The 12,772-nt window shown below is 39.0% G+C and overlaps 1 protein-coding gene across 1 annotated transcript in view; it reads right to left on the reverse strand.

Moving 5' to 3' along the window:
- Positions 1 to 12,772, reverse strand: part of thsd7ab (thrombospondin, type I, domain containing 7Ab) — a 226,273-nt gene that overhangs the window by 57,467 nt on the left and 156,034 nt on the right. Inside the window, exons 10-13 of the mRNA XM_081597176.1 lie at positions 8,255 to 8,370; positions 6,889 to 7,024; positions 5,499 to 5,602; positions 1,908 to 2,102 (exon numbers count right to left, since the gene is read on the reverse strand). Coding sequence (XP_081453302.1) covers positions 1,908 to 2,102; positions 5,499 to 5,602; positions 6,889 to 7,024; positions 8,255 to 8,370 — 551 coding nt within the window. The remainder of the gene's footprint in view (positions 1 to 1,907; positions 2,103 to 5,498; positions 5,603 to 6,888; positions 7,025 to 8,254; positions 8,371 to 12,772) is intronic.

Raw genomic sequence — 12,772 nt, forward strand, 5'->3', positions numbered from 1 at the left:
TGCATGTTTTTGTTCTTCCATTTCAGTCTCTGCTGCTTCTAAAAACAACACAAGAGATTAAAAAAAGACTCGAAAATCAAGTTAGTTAATGAGCCGTTTCAAAAACCCTCAGAATGTAACATCACAAAACAGCAGGCACTGCCCATTACCTAGCAATCCCAGTGAAGCCCAGCACGTTACCTAGCAACCCCAGTGAAGCCCAGCCCGTTACCTAACAACCCCAGTGAAGCTCAGCACGTTACCTAGCAACCCCAGTGAAGCCCAGCCCGTTACATAGCAACCCCAGTGAAGCTCAGCACATTACCAAGCAACCCCAGTGAAGCCCAGCCCGTTACCTAACAACCCCAGTGAAGCCCAGCAAGTTATCAAGCAACCCCAATGAAGCCCAGCACGTTATCTAACAACTCCAGTGAAGCTCAGCACATTACCAAGCAACCCCAGTGAAGCCCAGCCCGTTACCTAACAACCCCAGTGAAGCCCAGCAAGTTATCAAGCAACCCCAATGAAGCCCAGCACGTTATCTAACAACCCCAGTGAAGCCCAGCACGTTACCTAGCAACCCCAATGAAGCCCAGCCCGTTACCTAACAACCCCAGTGAAGCCCAGCAAGTTATCAAGCAACCCCAATGAAGCCCAGCACGTTATCTAACAACCCCAGTGAAGCCCAGCACGTTACCTAGCAACCCCAATGAAGCCCAGCCCGTTACCTAACAACCCCAGTGAAGCCCAGCACGTTACCTAACAACCCCAGTGAAGCCCAGCACGTTACCCAACAACCCCAGTGAAGCCCAGCACGTTACCTAGCAACCCCAATGAAGCCCAGCACGTTACCTAGCAACCCCAGTGAAGCCCAGCCCGTTACCTAACAACCCCAGTGAAGCCCAGCACGTTACCTAACAACCCCAGTGAAGCCCAGCACGTTACCCAACAACCCCAGTGAAGCCCAGCACGTTACCTAGCAACCCCAATGAAGCCCAGCCCGTTACCTAACAACCCCAGTGAAGCCCAGCACGTTACCTAACAACCCCAGTGAAGCCCAGCACGTTACCCAACAACCCCAGTGAAGCCCAGCACGTTACCTAGCAACCCCAATGAAGCCCAGCACGTTACCTAGCAACCCCAATGAAGCCCAGCCCGTTACCTAGCAACCCCAATGAAGCCCAGCCCGTTACCTAACAACCCCAGTGAAGCCCAGCACGTTACCCAACAACCCCAGTGAAGCCCAGCACGTTACCTAGCAACCCCAATGAAGCCCAGCACGTTACCTAGCAACCCCAGTGAAGCCCAGCACGTTACCTAGCAACCCCAGTGAAGCCCAGCCCAACCCAAAGTCTTCCAGCAACCCCAGGTGAGTTCTGGAACGTCTAGTCAACTGGTTTTCTGCTGAAAAAGACAAGTGTTTTGTTGTCAGAGATGTACGGTTGCATAACTGCACATCCGTTTGCAGCCATTTTTATGGCAAGTGTAAACGCTGAGTTGGGGTCGTGGCCAGCAGCAGCTTATTAGAATTTAAAGTGACAAGACGTCCTAAAAGAAGCTAAAAGGAAATCAAAACAGACAGAACTAAAATATTATCTAAGAATGCTTTGGTGCAAATAATGTAATGAATGAGTTTTTTGTCACCCATAAACCTATGCTAACCTGGTAAAGGAAGCTTAGTAGGTCACATTTAAAGTTTTCTACTCTTAATACTTCACAATTCACTGCACCAACACTGTGGTTTGATTTCTATGACCAGAAAGCATCCCAACTCTGCTGAAGCCGATAAACAGTTTCAGATTCACTCTTTTCCTGCCGAGACGTCACTCTGAGTGGTACCTCACCGAGACGGACCTACAGAGAAAACGAGCGTCTTCGAGACGGGTTCACAGCAGCTCATTGTTCGAGCCGAATCCCCCAGTCCTCACCTATCAATGCCCTCTTTCTGGTGCGGACTCCCACACAGTCAGCTGTGCAGGACGAGAACTTGGACCAGTTGGTTAACTGGCAGTCATCCTGGCAGGGTAGCTGACAGCGCTGAGTGATGGCGGGCATGGCCTTGGCGGACTTCAGGCACTCGCTGATGTCGGCCTGCGTCCCGTCCAGCTGGCGGCAGGACACAGCTGGAACAATCAGAGGAGGTTGGGGAGAAAGAGAAAAAGTGCATAAATTAGGACATTAGTATTTATTAGTGGTTTAACAAACTGCTTGCCGGACATGAAAAGGTTGTTCAAGATCATGTTATGCAGTAGAATTTATTTTATTATTGGGCACAGTTAGGAGGAGATCAGAGCAACTTCAGATTTAGCAAATAAAAAGGAGGAAAAGTTTGAGTTTAGTGCTTAAGTTGTGTTTTCACATCTGAAAGTCCAGTAGACTTGGTTTGTTTGGGGACCAAAACTGCAACATTTGTTACATTTTCAACTGCTGTGGTTCGCATTCACACTGCACTGTGTCAAACGATCCAAAATATTTGAAAAAGCTGTTCCCTTCCTCACCTGTGGTGGCGCTGCACCAAGAACTACTGAAGGAAACCCCATCTGAAGAAGACCAGCACAACTTCCTTCTTCCAAAAATGTAAACAAATATTTTACCACAGCAATTTTGATCAAAATAGACCAAACTTTTTACCAAATTTATGAAATACTAACTAGACTATTTGGTCTAATATTTATAGACCAAAAATATTTGGTCCAAGTATTTTAGCTTAATTTCTGTTGGAAATATCTTAGCAAACTTGAAATAAGACAAAACTAATTTACAAGTAACTTTTTAGTAAGGTAATAGAGGCTTGTTGTAAGCAAATAATTAATTAATATTGATGAAAAAGTTCTTTTTCTTTTGGCAGATTATTTAACGTATAATGACATTTTCCCATGTTATCAGTTAATTTATCACCCAATAGAACAAACACTTTTTCATCAATACTAAGGAATTATTTACTTAAAATAAAGTAAAACAAGCTTCTACATCAAATTACTTGGTAAGATTTTGTTTTTGCAGTGCACAGCTCCCCCAACAAACTGGACTTTATAGACAAATGAACCAGAGTTAAATTAAAACAAACTAAACTGGACTGGTGTGATTAAACCCTAAAACTAGAAAAACAAAGCGCATCTCCCCAGTTTTAACATCGTTTCACAGGTTGGATTTTAAAATACTTTTAGTTTATGAATCACCAAAGTGCTCGCAGAGAAGCGGACGCTCTCCATGCAGCAAGGGGTGCAGTGCGCATCCCTCTGGTGATTTGATTGAAAGTGTCACACATATTCCATTAACACCTTGGAAAATTGTGTCACCTTATGAAAATTGGTTCAATAAATCTCATTTAAAGAACACCTGAACAAAAAATAAACCCGAGCTGCAAATTCAGATTGGATCTCACGGGAGGTTTAAAAACAATTACGAAAGGAGGCAGACACAAATGCGTCCGCGCTTCGATTGGCTTAAAACGCCACAAGTCAATTAGCTTTTAGCTGCATCCTCCTGCTCTTTGTTCCTTCAATAAAGGGAATTGCAAGCGCTGCTGCAGTATTTCATTTTCCTGTGACGCAGACGTTCTGCAGGGCTGTACCTTTATGGAGAAATCAATCTCTGAGCACATTTTGGTCAAACCCCCGTGGGCGCTGCTGCTGGTTCGGAAAGCCTCTGTCTATCGGCGTGTGAGGTCACGTCTTATTGTTTGTGGCTTTGTGTGTTTAATGGAGCCTCTGCTGTGTTTTTCTGCCTTTAAGGTGAGAGTCTCTACAGGTAAATATCAGGATGTAAGAGTTTCTCCTTTGATCTGAGTCAATAACAAAAACAAAAGTGACAAAGTGTCACAAGGTATAAAATTAGGGATATTGAAGTTTTGCTTTTACTGTACAGTATTTTATTTTTTAGTCTGTGCCACTGTGGGCCATGAACATCTATTTCTATTTGATACAGATACATCTTTTTAATAAATAAATATAATGAACAGCGTTGGGTAGTAACTAGTTACATTTAATCAGTTGTATTTACTTGAGTGACATTTTTGAAAAAATTTACTTTTAGGAGTATTTTTTACTACTCTGTACTTTAAATTTTTACTTGAGTAATTTCATTATGAAGTATTTCTGCTCTTACTTTAGTAAAATTTCTGGATTTTCTACCCACTGAATGAAAAACAAACATGTTTTAACCAAAAATTCACCAGACAGAGACACACACCTGCAAGTTTTGTTAAAGGTTTTTATTGAAAGAAACTAATTTAAAAACATTTTATTTGGCCTGACTTAGTTATTTTTTGTTACTTATATGAATTTTTGTCATTTTCGTCTTTAAAATACAACAATTTCCACATAACTTTATAATTTGATCCATCTAATGTTGTAATTTTTAAATATTAAATGATTGATCATTTGATCAGTTACTCAGTACTTGAGTAGTAAATACTTTCTTACTCGTCAGTAATTTGTTGGATGGCTACTTTTTACTTTTACTTGAGTAAAGATGTAGTGCTTCTCTTACTTGAGTACAATTTTCTGGTACTGAAACACACATTTATCCGACATCCCTGCACCAGCACAGCTCACTTAAACATACAAAAAGGTTCACAAACTCAGCCAAACATGTGAAAACAACAAAGCTTTAATTTGTTCAGACAGTGGAGAATAACAGGAAGTTTAAAATAAATTATAAAGAAACTGAAACTGACAAAAACAACAAGTTTCAAATGGTTCAGAAAATCCAATTAGGAATTGTAAATTTGACGTAAAATAAATCACTCAGAGAACAAAGCATAGAATTACAACGAATAGATCTGTTCTTACGGATCGGGCACATTGCCAGCAATCTAGAATATTTTTCACTATATAGATTCATGTATTAATATCAGATTGGATCATCTTTATATAAAATCAGTGAAAATGTGAAAAACAAATCCTCGCCGTTGTTCTGAACGATGGACCTCAGAGCAGATTAGAACCAGATTGACTCTCTCCTGTAATAATGTGAGGTTGGGGAGAAGAAACAGCAAAATAAGAACTAATAACAGCTTCCTGTTGGAGGTGGAACATAATGAAATTGATCATTCCCCTTGAAATTGGCTCCTTATGAAAGCTTCCCTGGACTATACGTTACAGCAAAGCAGGGAGAAATATGCTTTCTGCTTTAAAGTACTCGTCACATATGCATGAAGCGAGGATAAACTGGGGAATGGACCGGTGTGTTTTAAAAGGAAAGCTGCAAAATCTTCCCCTAAATTCCAACAAGAGACATTTGATTAAAATTGCATGACTCGAGCCTGAGGTGGGGGAAAAATATAATCAGTGGAACAACTCTCGACTGGAAAACCGGTCTCCAGAGGCGCGCGCATGGGGATGTGAGAATATTTCCATCCAAATCTCAGGAGAGCTTGCTGATATTCATGAGAGTTTTACACTGGCATATGAAAGCACCAGGGCTTTCCTGGGATGAATGAGTGAAAAATCACCCACACGTCAAAGAAAATCAATGCAAAATGAAAAACAAGGAGATGAAAATATTTGTTTTGGTACCTCGGGTCTGAAGTCCAGGTCCGCACGTCTCCTGAGCGCCTGGGGTTTCCTTTCTGAGAACCCAAGGAACCAGTTGGCACTTCCTCCACTTATGAGTTTTCCACCTGAGAATAAAGTTCAGTCATGAGTGATTTACTGCAGTCATGTCGTAATGTTGAAGCTGTCACGCAAAAGATTTCAACATTTTAAGATACGTTTTCATAAAGTTTAGGATGCGCATTTCAAGTTACAAAGATGTTTGCAGAATTTCATTAAATTTTTGTCAAATCTGCGTCCAAAGCCATTTTTTAAATAAATGTAACTCTTGTAATTCTCTGATGAATGTAATGTTTTGGAATAAATGCTGGCTGATGGTGATACTTTATCGTTTCCTTGCTGCTTGGAGACGATCAAAATGTTTCTTGACATGGTTTTTATGAATTTACCAATAGTTCCTGAGAAGGTTAAGATCTCTTTTCCAAGCGTAAAAATATTAAATCTTTGTATGTTTAATTGGGTTTTTCCTGCAGGAACGTTTTCAAAGAAGCTGGGAATTTTCTGGCGCTTTTCTTTTAGCTCTGTCGTTTCCACTGAGCTGGGAAAATTGTATTGTTGCATTACAGGAAGTAGATTTGTAGCTTGGTGACATTTTTCATCAGTTTTGACAAAGATAATGAAACATCTACATTTTTCAATGTTTTGCAACCCAGTAAATCCTAAAATCTAAACTTGAAAAAACCCTGCAAAAACACAACATTTTACCAGGTATTTTATCTTCTTTCTAGTGCAAATATCTTAGTACAATGGAAATAAGAGAAAACTAAATTACAAGCAACTTTTCAGCAAAATAAAGGAGCTGGTTTTACCTTAATAATTCCTTGACATTGATGGAAAAATACTAATTACGCAGGCAGATTATTCCACTTATGACGTTTTTCCCATGTCAGTAAAACAATCTGCCTGTGAAACTGGAATGTTTTCATCAAGATTAAGGAATAACTGACTTAAAATAAGCTTCTATTTGTTGCTAAAAAGTTACTTCTAGATTAGTTTTGACTTATTTCAAGTGAGCGAAGATATTTGCACTAGAAAGTAGACAAAATAATTGGTAATATTTTGTGTTTTTGCCATGAAAGCTGAGAAAAATCTGTTTCTCATCAGCACTTACGTCTTAGAACAGGTTTCAAAGTTAACTTATTTAGTTCAGTGATTCAATATGGAAGGAAAATGTAATAAAAATGTAAGCAAATTTCATTTATTTAATTATTTCAAACATGTTTTTAAAAACCAGTAAACAGTTGGACAGAGAATACGTGTAGTTTATTTAGTATGAACTAAAAACACCTGAAAGTTTCCGGAAAGTTCCCGGTTTTATTGTAAGCGTCCACCGGGAGCACGGCGCTGCTTGTACCTGAAGCCGGGACAGACTTTGGGGACCTCGCAGTCCCTGTCCTCTTCAAGCACCAGCGGGCAATCCTGTCCTCCATTAGAAGGCGTCTGGATGACCAGACGTCTCCTTGATTGCTTTCTCTTCACAGCTTCACCACCTGGACAGACAATCAGTGGGGTAAAAAACAGGGAACATGCTGGACCTGAGAGTAAAGATAAGAAAAAGGGAGAGCAGGAGCGCCTCTGTAAACTCTGATTGGACAGCTGTCTTATGCGTCCCTCACACCTGATTACTTACAACAACAATGATACATTAAATTAAACAGCTAGGCTGTGTGAATGCCCAGGATTACCTCTGTGGTGTTTACTGTGCCTGAGGCGCTGAAGTGTCTCATTAAGATCAAACAACCCTCTAAATCAGGATTGCTACCTTTTTTTTTAGTAAAATCACCAACTCAAAATGATGTACCTACCAGGAAAACGCAGAAAACATATCAACAATTCTTTATTTGTTTCATTCTGAAACTCAGTAATAATGAAAAAAGTACTAGATCCACTGGCAGATTATTTCATTAATAATAAGAAAAAAATACCTTGTAAGTCAAATAATCTGCCAGTGGGACTTTTTTCCCCAATATTAAGGAATTATTGACTTAAAACGAGCTCCAATATTTTACTGAAACGTTACTTGTGCATTAATTTTGTCTTATTTTGCACAAAAATATTTGCACTAGAAACGAAACCAAAATTACTTGGTAAGATTTCTTGTTTTTGCAGTTCATGGTTTTGTCACATTTAGAAAACAGCACCAACTTTCTCAATAGGATGAATAAAGACGACAACAATAAGCATGTTAAGAGGCTAATATTTTCATTTCAAGATGCGTATAATTTTTTTTGTGTTATCATAGGGACAATTTCAAGTTTGTTAAATGTTTTGGAAAGTTGGAGAAGTTGCTCTAAATAGTGCTAATATTAGCAGCATACATGTAAAATACACAGAAGTAGATATTTATACCATGAAACTCCATACAGACAGTAACGATCCAAAGCTGCAAATCTGTTTTTCCGCTTGTAGAAGAACCTGGACGAAGGCAGACCTCAGCTTTCACAACATGAAAACAATAACACTTGGTACTTCCTGACACTTGTGGCCCCAGGCAAGCAGAGCTGCTAGACGTACTAAAAGAGGTCGGCCCAAAGGTCGTCTCTCACGCCAATCTGTCACATTAATTATGTTTAACGAGACGTGAGCGAGGCAGCGAACGTCTGAGGCTCGGGTTGAAGAGTCCAAACCACGCCGCGTTTAAACCTAAATGACTTCTTTAAAAGGTCAGAATATATGAGGCAGGATTGCATTAGGATTGTGTTTGCGTTCGCTTTGTGCACCTGAATCGCAGGAAACCGAACATTCAGTCCAGTTGCTGAAAGGAGTCACGATGCAGTCCTTCTTGCAAGGCAGCTGACACGGTCGCATCGTGCTTGGGCGCGGGCCTTCTGGACACCTGAAACACAAAACACACACATAATTAGGGACACTTATTGATTAAAACTAGTGCACTGCAAACACACAAAACTTTACCAAGTACTTTTGGTCTAGTTTCTCGTGGAAATACCTTAGTACACTTAAAAAAAGACTAAATTAACTCATACATAACTTTTCAGCAAGATATAGGAGCTTGTTTAAAGTCAATAATTCCTTCCATTGGCAGATCATTACATTTATAAAATGCGGAAAATGTCTAAGTGAAATAAAACAGCGGTGAGCAGCTTTTTGGCCTCCAGCGGCGACATGGGGGTGGGATCTTGCTCCTGTGACGCTGCACAGAGTCCATATATAAATGGATTTAACTATCAGTGAGTAATAATCCCTTTCAACCTACAGAATATGGGGTCAAGCCAAGGTTTTTCAGGCCAAGGGTGATGCTTAATCTACCATCATTTAAGCACCTTAGGTCTCCTGCGTGTACCACTGGAACAACAGAAATGGGTCGTGATAGACCTGCTGGTAATCCCATCTCTGTGATCCAGTCTAACTGGTCCGGAAGCGGCAGGCCGTTTTCACCTGGGCCGACTCCGCCGTCGTCTGGGTCAGGGCTAACATTACTAACGATCAGCGCCTCCTCTCGGCGTTCCGCGCTCGTTAACGCGCCATTATCGGCGGAACGATAGCGAGCCTGACAGGCAAACTGCAATAATGTACAGGCAACACCAGGAGAGGTTTATTTTTAATACCAATAGACGAAGCTAAATCCCTCTCAAGCAGAACAAATCCTCTCGTGTCTTCATAAAAGTGAATGGTCCAAACGAAGTAAACAGCTGCTGGATGCAGCGGGGCAGCTAGATTTTCTGCATTTGCGGAGACTCTTGCACATAAAGAAGCGAGTAAACGTGTGTATTTCTGCAGGTTATTTCAGACACAAGCGTTGCCATTTGGACCCGATGAAGCAGAAAGACAGATGTCCCAGAATTCAGTCTGTTTGGTTTACATCCTGGGATCTATAATATATATATATAAGAAGAAAAAAAGGAGAACAAAATACTGAATAATCATATAAAAATCCTACATATATTTTAGGGTTTCCTCTACATGTGGCACATCGCCATGGCAACATAAAAGCTGCCATAACTTCCGAATCAAGTTGCTTTTAAAATATGCTAAAACAATGTGAAGTGAATGAGATATACACAAATAGCCTATATCTGCACACTAACTATAATTGGAGCTTAAATGTCATGAAATGTTAAAATTTACTTTATTTTGAAAAACCAACACTGCTAGTTCCTGCCTGTCGGCCTGTGAAGTTAACTTCTGTGCTGCTTTAAGGAGTGAAGTAAAACTCAACGTCAGTTTGAGGAAGAGAAAAGGCAAAATAACTTTTCATAAAGAAGGTTAAGTTGAATTAATGTTTAGTTCAAACCTGTGAAAACGATTATAACGTCAACTGCATTTTGAATGGCAGTGATTATTTGATTAATACAGTTTGGTCTTTGTGCGTAATGTTTCAGATACGTTTCGAAGGTTCCCTTATTATGGTATCCAATCATCAGCGTCGTGTCTCCACCTAATCCTTCGTAATTTTAAATATTTAAAGGATTGAGTTCATTTTTTGTTCTGCAACTCATAAGACTTAAAGGTGACCTATTATATTTCCCTGAAAAGGTTGGGATAGATACAAAACATGCTCATTAATCTTTTTCTGTGAAATCATTCTTAGATAGTAAGATTTTAGTCTGATGTTGAGTTTCTATCAGAATGAGCTGTTTTAGAGCTAAATAAGCTGCTGGTGGCCACACCCCTTCAACTCGATGTTTACACTCGCGTGTGAAAATAGTTGCAAACAGATGTGCAAATATGAAACCGTATATCTTTGAAAAGCAGAAGTAGAGCCTCCTGCACAACCAATAAGAATGCAGCAAGTGGTTTCTGGATGGTAAGCAAACAAACAAACAAAAAAAAGCGCTCGTCTTTTCCAGCAGCCATTGTACAGCTCATACAGCGTTAAAACAAGCTGACCAAACGTGCAAAAGCTTAACTGGTGTTGCTAGGTGACAGGCAGAGCTTTGTTGGGGTTGCTAGGTAACAGCGTAGTTCCAGTCAAATGTGGCTTGTTTTATAGACGCTAATAGACATGAACTTATTGCCAGAAAACAGTTGTGTGTTTTTTTAATTGCTTGGGTTGTTTGTTTTTATAAGCAGTTGAGACCAAAGTGGAAGTACAAAAATGTGAAAAATGTGAAATTTGCATATTATATCCCCTTTAATACGCAGGCCTCAGAGAACGAACAGATCTACTTTTCAAGTGTGAATGTTTTTCACAGGTTTCACCTACTTGGTGTCTCCTTTCCATCTCATGTTCTTCTGAGGCTTTCAGGAAAACAACAGTATCGACTGCGGGGCTAAAAGCCTCAAAGTGCATGTATTTACTCAAGTCTGTGTGATTTATGGGGCCTTTAGTGAATCGAATCTTGAACTAGCATCATTCTCTTTAAAACTCCAGGCAGTCAAAGTTTCATAAATACTTAATCAGCAGGAATTAGAATCAGTTTCAGAACAAACCATATAACATTTGGGTTTATGAGTTAAAAAGATGACCAATAATCTCTGTTTAGAGTTTCTTTTGTTAGACTTCCAGGTCCTTAGTTGTAGATGCCACATATTGTTATTAATTCTAATTTTATTAATTCATTATTCAGAGGAGAAGCCAAATAAAACAGTTAACTAAACTCATTCAGTCCATCTTTTCTTGTGATTATATAAAATTACTGAAATAACAAGAGACGCAGGATTAAAAGTGTTGCTATGGAGCTCAATTTTACTGAATGTGAAGCTGAGGCCGTTAATTTGGAAGTAAGGGAAAAATAAATATATCTGATGAAGAGCAATGCAAACTCAATGAAGTGGGTTGTTTTATTTAAAGCCTCATAATTATTTCCCCCTTCATCAAATCAGACTCTGCCACTTTTTTTTAACAAAATCATGTGTTTGGTTGAGCAGACTCTTTAATAAATTTAAGCTTATGTGTGGGGAAAACGTGAGCTCATTTTGTGCTCACATTGCTTCTTACATGTGATATCATGGTTATTTATCATGGAAAATCTCCAAACAAAAGCTGATTCTTTAACTGAGAGTTTTACTTACTTTTAAAGATATTTTATAATTTTCTCCAGGTGTTTTAAGTATGTAAAACAAAGTTGAGTAAGGCAACTACATGAAGCAAAATTTATCATTACGTCTTCAGACAATACAAATGATGAAAACCTCTGTAAGCATATGACCGAATATGGAATGGGAAAATAGCATGGTGTTAAATTACAGAACTTAGAATGACATGGAATAAAAACACAAATAGCTTGCCATATTCATATTATACGACGCCACAGTTCCAACCCTACTCAATTACGACCCCCATATGTGGAGAAACCTGAAGTTTGTACGTTTCATGTGGAAACTAACAGGCGGTTTTTCAGTGAGGCGTCGCTATGACAACACATTCTTGCATTAACTTGGTGTGGATTGCTTTAGAAAGTCTAAATAATTCCTTTATTATCAGAAAATAAAACATAAAAATTAAATAGCTTCTTCTTCTGGATGAGACTTGTCATTGCACTGATACAAATACACGCAATGCTAATGCTACGTAACATGCTAGCAATTCCTTATTCTGATTGCTGAGCATGAGAGTCAGTAAATCCCACTTGTCTTTGCGATTTGCAGCAGTAACAAGTTAAGTCTGATACACTTTTATCTGAGTACAGATTTATAAACCAGGTGTACTATTGAATGTAAAGCATTACCTAAATCTTTAAGTGTTAAATATTGCTGTTTGTAAAACTTTTATATTAGATTTAGGGATCTTTAATGGAATTTGTACATTTATTTGCAGTATTTGTGGCCTTTTCTCCTTTTTTCTCTTAATTTATTATTATAACCTTGCTATAGAAGATGAATATTAAAGAATTTAATATTAAAATTGAAATATGAACCCATTTTATGCAGAGGCACAAAAACCAAACCAATGTTTATGTCTAAAATACAGCAACAACCAGAATATTTGGAGCATGAGGTTGTCTGTGGGGGTGTGAAGCTATTTGTATTAATGTCATCAATGCATTTTTAATTATATTTCCATTCTACCATTGTGTTTTTTCTTTTCTTTGCGCCTTCTTTTGTTTGTGAAAATCGTTAATCTTTACTTATCACGCTGTTTTTGCTGTTTGTACAACAAGCTGGGAGTATTTCACCCCAGCGGCACCATTTCTTTTTCTGTGTCACTTCCCTTTAGCTTAAAATGGGCTACACTTCAGTGAACCCAGAAACAGCAACTGGTTTTAACATCCTCACTGGTTCCAGTAAGCAATACAGCCACAGACAGATCCTCAAATGTCACCATTTGTAGAAACACA

This window comes from Poecilia reticulata, chromosome 16 (assembly GCF_904066995.2).
Source record: "Poecilia reticulata chromosome 16, P_reticulata-male-v2, whole genome shotgun sequence".
NCBI lineage: Eukaryota > Metazoa > Chordata > Actinopteri > Cyprinodontiformes > Poeciliidae > Poecilia > Poecilia reticulata.